The 19,867-nt window shown below is 53.7% G+C and overlaps 1 protein-coding gene across 13 annotated transcripts in view; it reads left to right on the top strand.

The window, feature by feature from the left end:
• TNXB (tenascin XB) overlaps nt 1-19,867 on the top strand; it is a 69,992-nt gene that overhangs the window by 42,475 nt on the left and 7,650 nt on the right. For 5 of the 13 annotated variants that reach the window (XM_045390171.3, XM_045390172.3, XM_065542961.2 and 2 more), the window contains 11 exons: nt 70-393; nt 2,885-3,181; nt 5,837-6,163; nt 6,580-6,903; nt 9,958-10,290; nt 11,747-12,070; nt 12,488-12,811; nt 14,960-15,283; nt 15,677-16,000; nt 18,420-18,743; nt 19,147-19,470. In XM_045390171.3, the coding sequence (XP_045246106.2) occupies nt 70-393; nt 2,885-3,181; nt 5,837-6,163; nt 6,580-6,903; nt 9,958-10,290; nt 11,747-12,070; nt 12,488-12,811; nt 14,960-15,283; nt 15,677-16,000; nt 18,420-18,743; nt 19,147-19,470 (3,549 nt within the window). The remainder of the gene's footprint in view (nt 1-69; nt 394-2,884; nt 3,182-5,836; nt 6,164-6,579; nt 6,904-9,957; nt 10,291-11,746; nt 12,071-12,487; nt 12,812-14,959; nt 15,284-15,676; nt 16,001-18,419; nt 18,744-19,146; nt 19,471-19,867) is intronic. The other 8 variants (XM_045390177.3, XM_074038416.1, XM_074038418.1 and 5 more) reach the window with 6 other exon arrangements.

Raw genomic sequence — 19,867 nt, forward strand, 5'->3', positions numbered from 1 at the left:
TTTTCCCCAAGTCCCAAGGACATCCCCCAGGGACCCTGCCTCACTCTCTCTGTGTCCTTTTTTTCTCAGCTGCAGAGGAAGAGACCCCCAGCCCCACAGAACCCAGCACGGAGGCCCCGGAGCCCCCCGAGGAGCCGCTCCTGGGGGAGCTGACAGTGATAGGATCCTCCCCTGACTCGCTGAGCCTCTCCTGGACCGTCCCCCAGGGCCGCTTCGACTCCTTCACCGTGCAGTACAAGGACAGGGACGGGCGGCCCCAGGTGGTGCGTGTCGGGGGCGAGGAGAGCGAGGTCACTGTAGGGGGCCTGGAGCCCGGGAACAAGTACAAGATGCACCTGTACGGCCTCCACGAGGGGCGGCGTGTGGGCCCGGTGTCCGCTGTGGGCGTCACGGGTGAGTGTGCGCTGCAGAGCCCTCTGGGTTGGGTCTTAGGAAAGTGCAGCCTCCAGCATCTCTTCCACTAGGGACCCAGGATCCCAAGACCTCAAACCTATAATGCACCCTGTTCGCTAAAGCCTCAGGATGGGTGTGATCTGGGGACTAAGAGAGCAAATCCAGGAGAAGTGCCAGCCATGTGGGAGAGGCTCCCGGGGACTGAGGCCTCTCAGGAGGTGATTCACTGGCTGGTTTGTGACTCTGCTTTTCCTTGGAGCTCTATAGAGAACTCTTTTTGTGGGATTGGAACACATTTTTGAAATACAAATTAATTAAATTAAAAGTATTTGTTAAATAAAATTTCAAATGTGTAAATAGAAAGAATAGTACAAAGACCTCAGGTACCCATCACCCTGCCACCCTCCTTCAATCAAATATCAACTTCTGGCCAGTCTGACTCATCTCTGCCCCACTCATGTCCTCCACTAGAATCACTAGAATGTTTTTCTTTCTTTCTCTCTCTCTCTCTCTCTCTCTCTCCCCCTCTCCCTCTCCCTCTCTCTCCCTCTCTCCCTCTCCTTCTTTCTTTCTTTCTTCCTTTCTTTTGACAAGGTCTCACTCTGTCACCCAGGCTGGAGTCTACTGGCACAATGACAATTCACTGCACTGCAGCCTCAACCTCCTGGGCTTAAGGGATCCTCCCACTTCAGCCTCCCAAATAGCTGAGACTACAAGCGCACTCCATCATGCCCAGCTAATTTTTTGTGTTTTTTGTAGAGACAGGGTTTAGCCATGTTGCCCAGGCCAGTCTTGAACTCCTGGGCTCAAGTGATCCTCCCACCTCAGCCAAAGTGATGGGATTCCAGGCGTGAGCCGCCACACCCGGCCTGAATGTTTTCTTTATTAACACCTTCATTGAGATATAATTCATGTGGCATAAAATACACTTGTTTTAAGTGTACGGCTTACTGATTTTAGTATCTTTACCTACTTGTGCAGCCATCACCACAATCTAATTTTAGAACTTTTCCATCACCCCCAAAAGAAATCTTGGGTCCAGATCCATTCCTATCTCAGCCCTAGTTTATAACCAATCTAATTTTTTCTCTGTAGATTGCTTTTTCAGGACATTTCGTATAAATGGAATCACACAATATGTATCGTTTTGTGTCTGGCTTCTTTCACTGAGCATGATGTTTTTGAGGTTCATCGATGTAGTATGTAGAAGTACTACATTTACTACATTGCTATTGATTGATTGATTGATTGATTTTTTTTTAGACAAATTCTCACTCTATTGCCAAGGCTACAGTGCAGTGGCATGATCATAGCTCACTGCAGCCCCAAAATCCTGGGCTCAAGCCATCTCAGCCCCCCAAGTAGCTGGGACCACAGGTGCTTGCCACCACACTCAGCTAATTTTTAAAAATTTTGTAGAGATGAGGTCTCACAGTGTTACCCAGGCTGATACCAAACTCCTGGCTTCAAGGAATCCTCCTGCCTGGGCCTTACAAAGTGCTGGGATAACAGGCATGAGCCACCTGCTCTCAGTCACTACATTGCTTTTTATTGCCAAACAGTATTGCATTGTATGGTTATACTACTGCAATATTTTAAAACGAACCACAGACACCCTATCCTTTCATCACTAAATATTTAAAGGTATATCTCTTTTTTGAAAAATTATTTTTAAAAAACCCACAATACAGCCAGGTGAGGTGGTTCACACCTGATCCCAGCACTTTGGGTGGCCAAGGCAGGTGGATCACTTGAGGTAAAGAGTTTGAGACCAGCCTGACCAACATGGTGAAACCCCATCTCTACTAAAAAAGAAAAAAAAAAAAAAAAGGAGAGCGTGGTGGCATGTGCCTATAGTCCCAGCTACTTGGGGGGGTTGAGGCACAAGAAATTGCTTGAACCCAGGAGGTGGAGGTTGCAGTGAGCCAAGATCGTGCCACTGCACTCCGGCCTGGGTGACAGAGCGAGACTCTTTGTCAATAAATAAATAAATAATAAAATTCCACAATACAATTAGCATACCTTGATAAATGAACAATCATGCCTTGATATCATGTATCCAGGTAGTGCTACAGTCTCCCGAGTGTCTCATAACTATTGTTTTCCAATTCGTTGCTGAAATTAGGTCTATAGAAGGAGGATACATTGCAGTTGAGAAAACTGAAATGTTAAGTAGAGCAGTCAAGGAAGGCCCAGAAGAAGGTGGCTTTTGAACAAAGACTTAAAGGAAGGGTGGGGATGAGCCATGAAGATATCTGGGGAAAGAACATTTAGGTGGAGGGAACAGTCACTGCAAAAGTGCTGAGGTAGGAGGCCGCCTGGCATGTTTGAGGGACCATAAGGAAGCCACAAAAGACTGTAACGATTATAATCAGAAATCGATCTTCAGTTAGGCCCAGACTGGGCCCACCTTCTGACCTGAGTTCGAGCAGCTGGGGCCTCAACAGCTCCTTCCAGCAACAGAAAAGGTTCTGTTTCTATCTCTTCCCAGCCCCCAAAGAGGAGTCCCCTGATGCTCCTCTTGTGAAGCCGCGCCTAGGGGAGATGACGGTGAGAGACGCCACCCCTGACTCCCTCAGCCTGTCCTGGACAGTCCCCGAGGGCCAGTTTGACCATTTCTTGGTCCAGTACAAGAATGGGGACGGGCAGCCCAAGGCGGTGCGGGTGCCGGGACACGAGGACGGGGTCACCATCTCGGGCCTGGAGCCAGACCACAAGTATAAGATGAACCTGTATGGCTTCCACGGTGGCCAGCGCGTGGGCCCTGTGTCTGCTGTTGGTTTAACTGGTGAGTGTGCAGTAGGGCACTGGGCCCTGCCCTGAACTAGACTCAGTTTCCCCTTTATTGTCAGTATCTGGTGGCTTTATTTTACTTTCCCTGAGCCTCCCAAGCTCCTGGGAATGGTTCTGCTAGTGCCTTCACTCCAAGCCTTTGGTATTGCCCCAGGTCTTCTACCCTTTACACATGGGCTTTTTGGGTTCTCAAAGAGGTGGGGGACCAGGAAAATAACACAGACTGAGGTACACCTGGGGTTGACCATAGCCTCAGCCCATTTGAGCTGTGTGACCTCAAGAGAATCACATAACCTGTCTGGGCACGGTGACTCACGCCTGTAATCCCAGCACTTTGGGAGGCTGAAGGGGGCAGATCACCTGAGGTCAGGAGTTTGAGACCAGCCTGGCCAACATCGTGAAACCCCCATCTCTACTAAAAATACAAAAATTAGCTGGGTGTGGTGACACATGCCTGTAGTCCCATCTACTTGGGAGGCTAAGGCAGGAGAATGGCTTGAACCCAGGAGGCAGAGGTTGCAGTGAGCTGAGATCGAGCCACTGCACTCCAGCCTGGGTGACAGAGCGAGACTCTATCTCAAAAAAAACAAAACAAACAAACAAACAAAAAACACACACACAACCTCTCTGTACCTCCTTTTCCTCATCTGTAAAGAAGGAATAACCATACCTGTCCTGAAGGATGGGTGGGAGTGTGGTTTGGCTCTCACACTCAACGAGAGATAACTGCAGTCTTTCCCTTCTGAGGAAAGTAGGAAGTTCCTGAAAATCCCTTAGGGCAAATTCTCATAATTATCACTGATTTCCGTGGGAAAAATTGTATGTGTTCTCTAAGCCCCCAGATTAATACCCATTTACTTTTAAAACAACACTGAATCCTGTTAACATGGATACTATTACTTTAATTACAAATATTGGCCGTGTGCACAACTTAACAAGGCATTTTCCCTTCATTACCCTGTAACTCGGCTCTTTGATGCTTTTGGAAGCTCTTTTATAGCTGTTACCCCCTAGATGCTTTTCAGTTCTCGGCCGGGCGCGGTGGCTCAAGCCTGTAATCCCAGCACTTTGGGAGGCCGAGGCGGGTGGATCACGAGGTCAGGAGATCGAGACTATCCTGGCTAACATGGTGAAACCCCGTCTCTACTAAAAATACAAAAAACTAGCCGGGCGTGGTGGCGGGCGCCTGTAGTCTCAGCTACTTGGGAGGCTGAGGCGGGAGAATGGCGTGAACCCGGGAGGCGGAGCTTGCAGTGAGCCGAGATCACGCCACTGCACTCCAGCCTGGGAGACACAGCGAGACTCCGTCTCAAAAAAAAAAAAAAAAAAGATTCAGTTCTCAAAAAGAACAGACCAATGAAATGTGATGATTTTGTAATTCCACTATGAAGGCAGAATAAAACCCTATGAAGAGCAGAAAAGATTAAAGAAATCAATGAAAACAAAGCAATTGATTTCATACGGGCCAAAAGAGCTGGCAAAACTGGAGGTGCACTCTCTGCCATAAGTTAGCAGAGCTACTGCCAGGTCCAGAGACAACTCAGCTGCAAAGATGCCCTCATGTGGTCTCATCTCTCTACCCTCAGCTATAAAATCTAAGTTGGTTTCTAAAAATGCTCAGAATTAGGTGGAATATCCAAGCCCAAGTGGATGAACCTCCTGATACACCTTGCCTGTTATGCTTGGTTGGTGTTCTTTGTTTTCTTTCTTTCTTTCTTTCTTTCTTTCTTTTTCTTTTTTTTTGAGATGGAGTCTCACTCTCACCCAGGCTCTCAGGCTGGAGTGCAGTGCTGTGATCTCAGCTCATTGCAATCTCTGCCTCCCGGATCCAAGCAATTCTCCTGCCTCAGCCTTCCGAGTAGCTGGGATTACAGGCATGTGCCAGCACACCTGACTAATTTTTGTATTTTTAGTAGAGACAGGATTTCGCCATGTTGGCCAGGCTGGTCTCTAGCTCCTGACCTCAGGTGATCCGCCCGCCTCGGCCTCCCAAAGTGCTGGGATTATGGGCCTGAGCCACCTCGCCCAGCCCTGGTTGCTGTTATGTTTTCTTTTTTTTTTTTTAATTATTATTTTTTGAGACGGAGTCTTGCTATCTCCAGGCTGGAGTGCAGTGGAGCGATCTCAGCTCACTGTAAGCTCCGCCTCCCAGGTTCACACCATTCTCCTGCCTCAGCCTCTCAAGTAGCTGAGACTACAGGTGCCCGCCACCACGCCTGGCTAATTTTTTGTATTTTTAGTAGAGACGGGGTTTCACCGTGTTAGCCAGAACGGTCTCGATCTCCTGACCTCGTGATCCGCCCGTCTTGGCCTCCCAAAATGCTGGGATTACAGGCCTGAGCTACCGCGCCCAGCCCTGGTTGGTATTCTTATAAAACATCAATTCTGTCCTGCAAAACAAATTTGCTTGGCAGCTCCTGAGGGTTCCAGGCATCCACACTGAGCGTCACGGGGATGCCACCTGAGCATCATGACTTCACCAGAGGTGTGGTGTTAACTGAGCATTCAAAGCAGAAGAATGATATCCTAAGCTGGGGGCACCAGCATCCAGGCTGTGGGCCCCTGGTGTGTCTAAGAGAATCCCAGAGTCTCTTGGCTAAAAGGAGGCCCACCAGGCATGTCCACCCATTCTCTCTATTTTCTGATGCAGCCCCAGGAAAGGATGAAGAAATGGCCCCAGCCCCGACAGAACCTCCCGCCCCCGAACCCCCCATCAAGCCTCGCCTGGGGGAGCTGACCATGACAGATGCCACCCCTGACTCCCTCAGCCTCTCCTGGACGGTTCCTGAGGGACAGTTTGACCACTTCCTGGTCCAGTACAAGAATGGGGATGGGCAGCCCAAGACAACGCGGGTGCCAGGACATGAGGACAGGGTCACCATCTCCGGCCTGGAGCCATACCATAAATACAAAATGAACCTGTATGGGTTCCACGGTGGCCAGCGTGTGGGCCCCGTGTCTGCCATCGGGGTGACGGGTGAGTGAACAATGGGAGCCCCAGGGTGGGAGCCGTGGGAGGGTCACCCTCTTGCTCTTTGGTGATGACTGGTGGGGAATGGTGGCAGGGGTCTGGTCAGTACCACAGACCTGCTTGTCGCTGGGGCTGGGGCTCCCGTTGTACCTTTTTGTGAGGTTGACCCCTGGCTCCTGAGCAGGGAGGAGCCGTCGGGAGTTTTGCTGTGCTGGTGGCTGTGCCAGGTCCCTCACAGCTGACCCTGGAATTTGTCATGTGTGTTAGCTGTCAGCTGAGCAGGACCACCAGCCCCAAGAATGGGCCTCCCTGAACTGACCTCATGCCCCCCAGTCATAGCCCTGGCTTCTCCCTCCTTTTCCCCACGATGTGAGCACATCCCCCAGAGACCTTGCCATCCTCTCTGTGTCCCTTTTTCTCAGCTGCAGAGGAAGAGACCCCCAGCCCCACAGAACCCAGCACGGAGGCCCCGGAGCCCCCTGAGGAGCCGCTCCTGGGGGAGCTGACAGTGACAGGATCCTCCCCTGACTCGCTGAGCCTCTCCTGGACCGTCCCCCAGGGCCGCTTCGACTCCTTCACCGTGCAGTACAAGGACAGGGACGGGCGGCCCCAGGTGGTGCGTGTTGGGGGCGAGGAGAGCGAGGTCACCGTGGGGAGCCTGGAGCCCGGGAACAAGTACAAGATGCACCTGTACGGCCTCCACGAGGGGCGGCGCGTGGGCCCAGTGTCCGCCGTCGGCGTGACTGGTGAGTAGTGCTTGGGGTCTCAGGGGAGAACTACCTTTCCCTGATAGGTACCTCATTTACTGCTGTGCCCTTTCACCAAGCCCTGGGGGTCCAGGCCTTGTCTCCTGTGTCCTGCCCTTGCTCTGTGCCCCGTGGCTGTGTCCTGCCCTCGCTCTGTGCCCCGTGGCTGTGGCCCATGCTAGTGGTTTGCTTGTTCACTTTGGCGTGGCCTCCCTCTAATGGTCAAACACTGATAACCTCCAAAGGTGAAATATGTCAGGCGCACACCAAGCCTGACTTACAAGAATTTTCCTTTCTTTCCATCTTAATCACAGCATTCTTATAACCACATACACAAATGCACACAAGAGAAACAATCCAATGTCAAACCACGTTGGGATGACTAAATAATTTAGGCAACATCTATAAAAAGAGTTATTATGCCACCACTGAAATGTTTTAACATAAGACCCTTACTTTATAATGTTACATTGAAAAAAGAGAGCCTAGGCTGGGCACGGTGGCTCACGCCTGTTATCCCAGCACTTTGGGAGGCCGAGGCGGGCTGATCGCCTGCGGTCAGGAGTTCCAGACCAGCCTAGCCAACATGGTGAAACCCCATCTCTACTAAAACTACAAAAATCAGCCAAGCATGGTGGCACATGCCTGTAATCCCAGTTGCTTGGGAGTTGGAGGCACGAGAATCACTTGAACCTGGGAGGCAGAGGTTGTAGTGAGCCGAGATCACCACTGCACTCCAGCCTGGCTGATAGAGCCAAACTCAGTCTCAAAAAAGAAGAAAAAGGAGCCCAAATGTTTGTAAGATGCTGATCACAACCATTTGAAAGTAACAGGTGTGGCAAGAAGACTGGAAAGAAATACATCCCACCGGTTGCATGATTTGTTAGAATAGAATGTTCCAGCACATTTTTTTCCTGTATTATTCTATTCTGCATAGTCCAACTTTTCTTAAATGGCAAACATTTCTTGTATAATCAGGGGAAGGGAAAAGAGAAAGTATATAATGTCTTCTTCTTTACACTCCATCTGTCCTACTCCCCTATCACTCTCGCGGCTTATTTCATTTCTTTCCTTCGTTTTTTTTCTTTGAGATGAAGTTTCGCTCTTGTCACCCAGGCTGGAGTGCAATGGCTCGATCTCGGCTCACTGCAACCTCTGCCTCCTGGGTTCAAGCGATTCTCCTGTCTCAGCCTCCCGAGTAGCTGGGATTACAGGCATGTGCCCCCACGTCCGTCTAATTTTGGATTTTCAGTAGAGACGGCGTTTCTCCATGTTGTTCAGGCTGGTCTCAAACTCCCAACCTCAGGTGATCTGCCCGCCTTGGTCTCCCAAAGTGCTGGGATTACAGGCGTGAGCCACCGCACCTGGCCAGACTTATTTCATTTCTAATTCTGAGAAAGTTCAAAATGTCTAGTCCATAAGAAATTGGAGGGGTGGGGATCATGAAGTGAATTGAATTCCAAAGGTGCAGTCAGGCTGCCTTGTCTAAGTCATCCTCAGCCAGGATGTTATGCCTGGTTTAGAGTATTTTTCGAGAATTCCTACTGATGGGGAAGAATCAGCCCTGCTGAGAAGCGGTCTCTTGCAGGGCAGGTCGCCACCTCTGTGATACCAAGTGAGGAGCGAGCTCATCTCCCAAAGACCATCCAGACAAAGGAAGCAGCCTCACTCAGCATCCCCAATTCCCGGGGGAGAAGCCTCATTTCCATATGCGTGTTCAGAGGACCATCTGAGTTTTGGGAAACGGGGAATAGGGAAATTATTGGAAAATGAACGTTAGAAAAATTCACAATCTAGGGGTAAGCCGTTCTGGTCCACGTTCAGTTTTATGTTCCTACCCCCACCGTGGGGAACCACAGAACTGACCGAGGACAGGCTGAGGGACCCACCCCTGCCCCTCCTGTTCCATCTGCATTGCTACCCCACCCCCACCCCACACTCGATTATTAATTGTTGTAGCCCAGAATTTCTTTCTTTCTTTCTTTCTTTCTTTCTTTGTTTCTTTCTTTCTTTCTTTTTTAAGACCAAGTCTCACTGTATTGCCCAGGCTGGAGTGTAGTGGTGTGATCTCAGCTCACTGCAACCTCTGCCTCCCGGGTTCAAGCAATTCTCCTGCCTCAGCCTCCTGAGTAGCTGGGACTACAGGTGCATGCCACCACGCCTGGCTAATTTTTGTATGTTTAGTAGAGACAGGGTTTCATGACGTTGGCCAGGCTGGGCTCGAATTCCCGACCTCAGGTGATCCACCCGCCTCGGCCTCCCAAAATGCTAGGATTACAAGCATGAACCACCGCTCCTGGCCCAGAATTTCTTTTTTGGCCCACATTTTTCTAGTGAAAATAATATAGCAACACTATGTGGAAAGCCTGAAAAACAGAAAAACAGAATCTCATAGTCCTGCTTTCTCCCCCAGCTGGCGGCATTAATAACAATGTGTGTAGTGCACATTTCCTTTCTGCATTTTGCATGCAGAGCGTGTTTTAAAGTTGCCATCAGTGTTCATAAAACTCTTGGCTCTTCCTTTTTTGTACACAAGTACATTGTAATCATTCACCTTGCGGCGACACAACCAGCATTAATCATCGTTTCAATGGTTGTTTGATGTGTGGTGGTGAAAACTCTAACAGAATTAATCCTCTTCTATGGGTCATTTGTGTTCCTGACACATTTGCAGTCATGAATAATCCCATCATGAATTCTTCCATGCTATAACTTTTTCCTGCTTTAATAATTTTCTTAGGATAGATGCCCAGAACTGGGATTATTGGGTCAAAGGAAATGAGAATTACTTTGGCTCCTGACACTATGTCTCAGTTGCCTTCTGGAGGTTTGTAACAGTGCAGCTCTGCCAGCAGTACAGGCCCGGGGCTCGGGGATACCTCACCGGCTCTTGTTCCAAGAGTCGCTAAATGACCAACACAAAGCTGCCCCAGCCCTCAGCCTGCTCTGGAGGGGTGCATTTGATGTATGACCTCTGTTGACAGCACTGGCAAAGCAAGTCGCCCTTAAACCCTTAAACCCTTAAACCCTGTATCCCCCTATATTATCTTTCAGCCCCACGAGAGGATGTGGATGAGACCTCCAGCCCCACAGAACCAGGCACAGAGGCCCCAGAGCCCCCCGAGGAGCCGCTCCTGGGGGAGCTGACAGTGACAGGATCCTCCCCTGACTCGCTGAGCCTCTCCTGGACCGTCCCCCAGGGCCGCTTCGACTCCTTCACCGTGCAGTACAAGGACAGGGACGGGCGGCCCCAGGTGGTGCGTGTCGGGGGCGAGGAGAGTGAGGTCACCGTGGGGGGCCTGGAGCCTGGACGCAAGTACAAGATGCACCTGTACGGCCTCCACGAGGGGCAGCGCCTGGGCCCGGTGTCTGCCGTGGGTGTCACAGGTGAGTGAGTGTGGGTGGGGCAGGGTCGGAAGACAGCCCTAGAAAATGTGCCCTTCTCTACTATTTTCCTATACATATTTCTGTCTTGATGGGGCTCACATTGAAAGGAATATATCAACATTATGGAAAGGCATGCCATGGAGAGAGAGGCTGCGATCCAGCAAATGAGCAAAGGCCGGTGAGCATGTGATAGGGAGGCCCAGGGCTCAGGTCAGGACCAGAGAGGGACGCCTAAGCCACCCTGTCCATGGGTACCCAGGGGACAGCCATGACCTGAGGCCAGGCAGGCCTTAGCTTGGTGACAGCTTTTTTTTTTTTTTTTTTTTTTTTGAGACTGAGTCTGGCTCTGTCGCCCAGGCTGGAGTGCAGTGGCCGGATCTCAGCTCACTGCAAGCTCTGCCTCCCGGGTTTACGCCATTCTCCTGCCTCAGCCTCCGGAGTAGCTGGGACCACAGGCGCCCGCCACCTCGCCCGGCTAGTTTTTTGTATTTTTTAGTAGAGACGGGGTTTCACCGTGTTAGCCAGGATGGTCTCGATCTCCTGACCTTGTGATCCGCCCATCTCAGCCTCCCAAAGTGCTGGGATTACAGGCTTGAGCCACCGTGCCCGGCATGGTGACAGCTTTAGAGAGGAGGTGAAGTGTGCCAGATCATCACAGCTGGTGCAAAGGCCGGGAGGCTAGAAAGAGCATGGTGTGTGAGAAGCACTGAGGATTGAGTGGGGTGTCCTTTGCGGTGAGTAGATCATCCTGAAGTGTGGGAGCAGAGGAGAGGGCAGCTCACCACGCCTGGGGTCTCTCAGGGATGAGGTTGCTCAGGTCTGTGCTGAGATGGCCCCAGCAGCTGTGCCTGTGTGAAGCTCATCCATGGGGGCTGAAGATGGGGATGAGGTGACAGGGAGCCTGGAGGCAGGGAGGCCAGTAGGCAGTTGGTGGCCTTGGTGAGAGGTGACAGTGGCCCAAACCAGGACCGGGGACTGGAGGTGGGGGAAGAAGGTATCCAGGGGAATTCAGGGTAAAGATGCTCTGAGGCTGCTGGCAGCTGGTGAGGGGCCAGGTCCAGGAACACGCCCCGAGCTCTGGCCTCGGGAGGGGTGTGCTGAGCTTGTTGAGGAGCAAAGACAGAAGCCCAGTGAACAAAAGATGGCGAGGAGACCCCAGTGCAGGGAGGCCGAGGGTGCAGAGGCCGAGTGGGGCTGTGCTCAGAAGAGAGGCGGTGCTGGAGGGACAGGGAGAGGTGGCCTGGGTGTTGGGAGGTGGGGGTGAGGTGGGGGCTGAGGGCAGGGGTTCAGGGTGAGGGATAGGAAAGGCCACAGGAGAGGAGAGCAAGAAGAGCTTTGCTAGAGGCACTGTGGGCAGCATCGTCCTGCTCTCGGGCACTTTGTGTTTTGTGACACATCCTTTCTATGCTGAACTGAGGACCCAGGGACCTCACTGTCCCCATACCTGTCTGTCCAGCTCCAGAGGATGAAGCCGAGGCCACCCAAGCAGTGCCCACCACGACCCCTGAGCCCCCCATCAAGCTTCGCCTGGGGGAGCTGACCGTGACTGACGCCACCCCCGATTCCCTCAGCCTGTCCTGGACGGTCCCCGAGGGCCAGTTTGACCACTTCCTGGTCCAGTACAGGAATGGGGACGGGCAGCCCAAGGCGGTGAGGGTGCCGGGGCATGAGGACGGGGTCACCATCTCAGGCCTGGAGCCAGACCACAAGTACAAGATGAACCTGTACGGCTTCCACGGTGGCCAGCGCGTGGGTCCCATGTCTGTCATCGGGGTGACGGGTGAGTGAACGGTGGGAGCCACAGGGTGGGTGCTGTGGGAGGGCCACCCTCTTGCTCTTTGGTGATGACTGGTGGGGAATGTGATAGGGGTCTGGTCAGCACCACAGACCTGCTTGTGGCTGGGGCTGGGGCTCCCCTTGGACCTTCCTGTGAGGTTGACCCCTGGCTCCTCCTGAGCAGGGAGGAGCCATCGGGAGTTTTGCTGTGCTGGTGGCTGTCCCAGGTCCCCCACAGCTGACCCTGGAACTTGTCATGTGTGTTAGCTGTCAGCTGAGCAGGACCCCCCAGCCCCAAGAATGGCCTGTTCTGAAATGACCTCACGTACCCAGTTGTGGCCGTGGTTTCTCCCTCCTTCCCCTGAAGACCTGAGCATATCACCCAAGGACCTGGCATCCTCTCTATATCTCCTTTTCTCAGCTGCAGAGGAAGAGACCCCCAGCCCCACAGAACCCAGCACAGAGGCCCCAGAGCCCCCCGAGGAGCCGCTCCTGGGGGAGCTGACAGTGACAGGATCCTCCCCTGACTCGCTGAGCCTCTCCTGGACCGTCCCCCAGGGCCACTTCGACTCCTTCACCGTGCAGTACAAGGACAGGGATGGGCGGCCCCAGGTGGTGCGTGTCGGGGGCGAGGAGAGCGAGGTCACTGTGGGGGGCCTGGAGCCGGGGCGCAAGTACAAGATGCACCTGTACGGCCTCCACGAGGGGCGGCGCGTGGGCCCGGTGTCTGCTGTGGGTGTGACAGGTGAGTGTTTGTGAGTGAGGCAGGGTGGGGAATATGGCCTTAGAAGATGTTGCTTTCTCTGCAACTTCATGAAAACAAAAATATTCTCACCAGTCGGGCTTCTTTTGCACGTTTCTATGCTTGGGGATCTTGCTAAGAGGCAGATTGGGATTCAACAGGTTTAGGCTAGGGCCAGAGATTCTGCGTTTCCAACAAGAAATGATGCAGATGCTGCTGGCCCGTGATCACGCCCCTTGAGTAGCAAAGTTCCTCACGACCAAGGAATTGGACCCTCTTTTGAAATCTGTTGAAGAGAATTTTTCTGCGTCCCTGATTCCTGGTAGGGTGCTTTCTCTGTGGAGTTGACTGGGGGCCGTGAAGGAAGACAGAAGGCAGTGAGGGGCAGCGTGTTGACTATGCACTCTGAAAGCCCACCATTGGAAGAGGAATAGGAACAGACCTTTCCCTCCAATGGGCCAATTTGTTCATTCAACAAAGAATTCCATGCCCTGATCCAGGCACTGTAATTTTAGGGTATCAATGTCCTCTGGCCAACGACCTCCAGAAACTCACCAAAAATTGAACGGATGGAGTTATGCTCCGTGCAGTGCAGGACGACTGTGGGGTGACTCAGGAAGAGGCTTTAGAAAGAGATTGTTAAGGAACTGGGCTTGTGGTGGTATTTTGGGAAAGCGTTTAAGGAAGCAAGGTTTTGCTCTGTATTAGACGCTGTCAGGAAGAAGGGATAGCCCCGTTACCAGGCGTCTCACTAAGTCTTATCTTTGCGGGGGTCAACCTAGAGCAAGGCCAAAGCTGCCATTGGTAAAGAAGCAACTGTCACTCAGATTAGCTGGATGGGTGATGTTTGGTTATTTTTGTGCTTTGGAAAGTGTTAGAGTTTGTCTATATTGAGACATGATCACAGACTGGCCTTGTTCTTGCCTTGATCCATCCTACTGACTAATGGCCTAGTCTGATGTTGATGTTCCATGAAATTGTCTGTGTTCAACTGGACCACGCCAAGATCAGACTGTGCCAGGCCAGTCCCAAGCAATCGCGGCCTGGCTGAGGGAAAGGGCAGCTCACGGGTGTCAGGGCTGCTTTTTTCTTTCATAGGCAGAAGCTGGAAAGTGACACACACAAGTTCATGTTTTCATGGGCCTCACAGTTGTGGGCACAAGCGGAAAACCAGAAAGTAAGCAAAGAAGGATGAGCATGTGGAGCCCAGGGGCCAAGCCAGGATTGGGAAGGGACAATGAGGTCACCCTGACCACAAGTACCCGGGGGACAGCTAGGACCTGAGGCCAGGCAGGCCTTAGCTTGGTGACAGCTTTAGAGAGGAGGTGAAGCGTGTCAGATCATCACAGCCGGTGCAAAGGCCGGGAAGCTAGAAAGCACGGCACGTGAGAGGCACTGAGGATTGAGTGGGGTGTCCTTTGCAGTGGGTGGATCGTCCTGAAGTGTGGGAGCAGAGGAGGGGACCGCTCACCACGCCTGGGGTCTCTCAGGGATGAGGAGGTAGTTGCTCAGGTCTGTGCTGAGATGGCCCCAGCAGCTGTGCCTGTGTGAAGCTCATCCATGGGGGCTGAAGATGGGGATGAGGTGACAGGGAGCCTGGAGGCAGGGAGGCCAGTAGGCAGTTGGTGGCCTTGGTGAGAGGTGACAGTGGCCCAAACCAGGACCGGGGACTGGAGGTGGGGGAGGAAGATATCCAGGGGAATTCAGGGTAAAGATGCTCTGAGGCTGCTGGAAGCTGGTGAGGGGCCAGGTCCAGGAACACACCCCAAGCTCTGGCCTCGGGAGGGGTGTGCTGAGCTTGTTGAGGAGCAAAGACAGAAGCCCAGTGAACAAAAGATGGCGAGGAGACCCCAGTGCAGGGAGGCCGAGGGTGCAGAGGCCGAGTGGGGCTGTGCTCAGAAGAGAGGCGGTGCTGGAGGGACAGGGAGAGGTGGCCTGGGTGTTGGGAGGTGGGGGTGAGGTGGGGGCTGAGGGCAGGGGTTCAGGGTGAGGGATAGGAAAGGCCACAGGAGAGGAGAGCAAGAAGAGCTTTGCTAGAGGCACTGTGGGCAGCATCGTCCTGCTCTCGGGCACTTTGTGTTTTGTGACACATCCTTTCTGTGCTGAACTGAGGACCCAGGGACCTCACTGTCCCCATGCCTGTCTGTCCAGCTCCAGAGGATGAAGCCGAGACCACCCAAGCAGCACCCACCACGACCCCTGAGCCCCCCATCAAGCCTCGCCTGGGGGAGCTGACCGTGACTGACGCCACCCCCGATTCCCTCAGCCTGTCCTGGACGGTCCCCGAGGGCCAGTTTGACCACTTCCTGGTCCAGTACAGGAATGGGGACGGGCAACCCAAGGCGGTGAGGGTGCCGGGGCACGAGGACGGGGTCACCATCTCAGGCCTGGAGCCAGACCACAAGTACAAGATGAACCTGTACGGCTTTCACGGTGGCCAGCGCGTGGGTCCCATGTCTGTCATTGGGGTGACGGGTGAGTGGACGGTGGGAGCCCACGGTGGGGCCTGTGGGAGGGTCCCCCTTTCTCTGGTGATGGGTGAACTAGCCCAGGAAGCCCCTCTGCTCTTGGCTGAGCCTTGGTACCTTTGTGCTTTTCCCCACTTCCCTGAGGACTGACAGGTCTTCCTGGGTGGAGAAGGGCCCTGTGAGCTCTATTGGTGGCTGTCCCAAGTTCCCCAGCACTGACCTCAGAGCTTGTCATGTGTGTTGACTGCAAGCTGAGCAAGACCGCCCAGCTCCAAAGATGGGCCTCTCCAAGCTGACCTCCGGGCCCCCATTCATGGCCACGACTTCGCTCTCCTTCCCCGCAAGCCTCAAGGACATCCCCCCGGGAAGCTGGCTCACTTTCTCTGTCCCCTCTTCTCAGCTGCAGAGGAAGAAACTCCCGCCCCCACAGAACCCAGCACGGAGGCCCCAGAGCCCCCTGAGGAGCCGCTCCTGGGGGAGCTGACGGTGACAGGATCCTCCCCTGACTCGCTGAGCCTCTCCTGGACCGTCCCCCAGGGCCGCTTCGACTCCTTCACCGTGCAGTACAAGGACAGGGACGGGCGGCCCCAGGTGGTGCGCGTTGGGGGCGAGGAGAGCGAGGTCACCGTGGGGGGTCTGGAGCCCGGACGCAAATACAAGATGCACCTGTACGGCCTCCACGAGGGGCGGCGCGTGGGCCCGGTGTCTGCCGTGGGTGTGACAGGTGAGTGAGTGTGAGTGAGGCAGGCTGGGGAAGATGGCCCTGGAAGACACTGCTGTTTCTCCAGTCTTCGTGAAAACATACTCTCAAGAGTATTCCTTCCTCTGAGTATCCAAATGCCTGCTGATTTTTGTTAAAAGGCAGATTTGGATTCAGCAGGTTTGGCGTAGGGTCAGAGACTCTCCTTTTCTCTTCTTTTCTTTCCCTTTTTTTTTTTTTTTTTGGAGTCTCACTTTGTCACCCAGGCTGGAGTACAGTGTCTCAATCTTGGTTCACTGCAACCTCCACCTCCCAGGCTCAAGTGATTCTCCTGCCTCAGCCTCCTGAGTAACTGGGACTACCGGCGTGCGCCACCACGCCCAGCTAATTTTTTGTATTTTTAGTAGAGATGGGTTTCAGCAGGTTGGCCAGGATGGTCTCGATCTCCTGACCTCGTGATCTGTCCACCTCGGCCTCCCAAAGTGCTGGGATTACAGGCGTGAGCCACCGTGCCCGGCCGGCCATCCATTTTTAATAAGATTCTCCTTGATCTTGATGCCACTGGTCCAAGGAACACACTTTTTTTGTTGTTTTTTTATTGTAGTAAAGTACTCATGATATAATTCACCATTCTAATCACTTTCCAGTATACAGTCCAGCATGAAGTCCACTCACATTGCTATGGACCACCACCCTCCACTTCCAGAGCTCCTCTTCCCACACGGGAACTTCCTGCCCACTAGACACGAACCCCATTCTCCCCTTGCCCCAGCCCCTGGCAACACCATTCTATTCCCTGTCTCTATCAATTTGACTTCAGATACCTCATATAAGTGCAATCATAAAATATTTGTCTTTTTCGAATGGTTCATTTTGTTAAATACAATATCTTTAAGGTTCATCTATGTCGTAGCATCCGTCAGAATTTCTTTTATATTTTATTTTCATTTTTATTTTTTGTGGTGATGGGGTCCTGTTACGTTGCCCAGGCTAGTCTCAAACTCCTGGCCTCAAGCGATTCTCCCACCTCGACCTCCCAAAGTGCTGGGATTACAGGCAAGCGCCACTGCACCTGGCCAGAACTTCCTTCCTTTTCAGGTTGAATAATGTTTCATTTTATACATACTCATCCTTTCATCCATTGATGGACATCTGGGTTGCCTCCACCTCTTAGCTATCATGAATAATGCTGCCATGAATATTTATGTGCAAATCACAGAACACCTTTGTAGTAAAGCTCCTCCCAATAACAGATTTGGAAACTCTCCTAGAATTTGTTGAAGCAAATTTTTCTTGCATTCATGAATCCTCACAGAGGTTAGGCTCAGAATTAGGGTTCATATCCTAATGGGATAAGTTCCTGTCCTAATGGGACTGACGTCGTGGGGGACAGGCTGTGGACCAGTAAGAAAGCAAACGTGGGTGAGCATGTGACAGGAAACCCAGGGTCAGGCAGGAATATCTAAGCCACCCTGCCTGTGGATACTCAGGGGACAGCCAGGACCTGAGGCCAGGCAGGCCTTAGCCTGGTGACAGCTTTAGAGAGGAGGTGAAGCGTGCCAGATCATCACAGCTGGTGCAAAGGCCGGGAGGCTAGAAAGAGCATGGTGTGTGAGAGGAGGTGAAGCGTGCCAGATCATCACAGCTGGTGCAAAGGCCGGGAGGCTAGAAAGAGCATGGTGTGTGAGAAGCACTGAGGATTGAGTGGGGTGTCCTTTGCGGTGAGTAGATCATCCTGAAGTGTGGGAGCAGAGGAGAGGGCAGCTCACCAGGCTTGGGGTCTCTCAGGGATGAGGTTGCTCAGGTCTGTGCTGAGATGGCCCCAGCAGCTGTGCCTGTGTGAAGCTCATCCATGGGGGCTGAAGATGGGGATGGGATGACACGGAACCTGGAGGCAGGGAGGCCAGTAGGCAGTTGGTGGCCTTGGTGAGAGGTGACAGTGGCCCAAACCAGGACCGGGGACTGGAGGTGGGGGAAGAAGGTATCCAGGGGGATTCAGGGTAAAGATGCCCTGAGGCTGCTGGCAGCTGGTGAGGGGCCAGGTCCAGGAACATGCCCCGAGCTCTGGCCTCGGGAGGGATGTACTGAGTTTGTTGGGGAGCAAAGACAGAAGCCCAGTGAACAAAAGATGGCGAGGAGACCCCAGTGCAGGGAGGCCGAGGGTGCAGAGGCCAAGTGGGGCTGTGCTCAGAAGAGAGGCGGTGCTGGAGGGACAGGGAGAGGTGGCCTGGGTGTTGGGAGGTGGGGGTGAGGTGGGGGCTGAGGGCAGGGGTTCAGGGTGAGGGATAGGAAAGGCCACAGGAGAGGAGAGCAAGAAGAGCTTTGCTAGAGGCACTGTGGGCAGCATCGTCCTGCTCTCGGGCACTTTGTGTTTTGTGACACATCCTTTCTGTGCTGAACTGAGGACCCAGGGACCTCACTGTCCCCATACCTGTCTGTCCAGCTCCAGAGGATGAAGCCGAGACCACCCAAGCAGCACCCACCACGACCCCTGAGCCCCCCATCAAGCCTCGCCTGGGGGAGCTGACCGTGACTGACGCCACCCCCGATTCCCTCAGCCTGTCCTGGACGGTCCCCGAGGGCCAGTTTGACCACTTCCTGGTCCAGTACAGGAATGGGGACGGGCAGCCCAAGGCGGTGAGGGTGCCGGGGCACGAGGACGGGGTCACCATCTCAGGCCTGGAGCCAGACCACAAGTACAAGATGAACCTGTACGGCTTCCACGGTGGCCAGCGCGTGGGCCCTGTGTCTGTCATCGGGGTGACGGGTGAGTGAACAGTGGGAGCCACAGGGTGGGTGCTGTGGGAGGGCCACCCTCTTGCTCTTTGGTGATGACTGGTGGGGAATGTGACAGGGGTCTGGTCAGCACCACAGACCTGCTTGTGGCTGGGGCTGGGGCTCCCCTTGGGCCTTCCTGTGAGGTTGACCCCTGGCTCCTCCTGAGCAGGGAGGCGCCGTCGGGAGCTTTGCTGTGCGGTGGCTGTCCCAGGTCCCCCACAGCTGACCCTGGAACTTGTCATGGTGTTAGCTGTCAGCTGAGCAGGACCCCCCAGCCCCAAGAATGGGCCTCTCTGAACTGACCTCAGGTCCCCCAGTCATAGCCTTGGCGTCTCCCTCATTTTCCCCAGGACCCAAGGACATTCCCCTCACTCTCTCTCTCCCCTTTTCAGTTGCAGAGGAAGAGACCCCCAGCCCCACAGAACCCAGCACGGAGGCCCCGGAGCCCCCCGAGGAGCCGCTCCTGGGGGAGCTGACAGTGACAGGATCCTCCCCTGACTCGCTGAGCCTCTCCTGGACCGTCCCCCAGGGGCGCTTCGACTCCTTCACCGTGCAGTACAAGGACAGGGACGGGCAACCCCAGGCGGTGCGTGTCGGGGGCGAGGAGAGCGAGGTCACTGTGAGGGGCCTGGAGCCTGGGCGCAAGTACAAGATGCACCTGTACGGCCTCTATGAGGGGAGGCGCGTGGGCCCAGTGTCCGCTGTGGGCGTCACGGGTGAGTTGGGGGACAGGCCCTCGTCCCCAGGTTTACCTCTGTAGCCCCCTTGTGTTTCTCCTTTGGATCTTGGCACCTCTTATGACTGGGCCTCTAGGTTTCTGTCTTTTCTCCCATGTTGCTAATGATCCTGCCTCATCCTTGGATTCATGGAGACTGTGTGGAGTCAGATGGGCAGGTAGTCCATGCCCTCTTTGTTGTAGCTTCCTTCCTCCCATCGTGATCTGGAACCTCCAGGTTGCTCGTGCTCATTTGTTAGTCTTCAGGCTCCCTTAAGGAGTATTTCAGTGGCTCAGAAAGTGCTTCAGATTCAGTTGCCCAGATCTGCATGTGCCTTCGAATGTAGTGATTGTGCGACTTTGCAGGCGTTTCCTAACCTTCAGATCCCTGCAGAGTT

This window comes from Macaca fascicularis, chromosome 4, assembly GCF_037993035.2.
Source record: "Macaca fascicularis isolate 582-1 chromosome 4, T2T-MFA8v1.1".
NCBI classification, from domain to species: domain Eukaryota; kingdom Metazoa; phylum Chordata; class Mammalia; order Primates; family Cercopithecidae; genus Macaca; species Macaca fascicularis.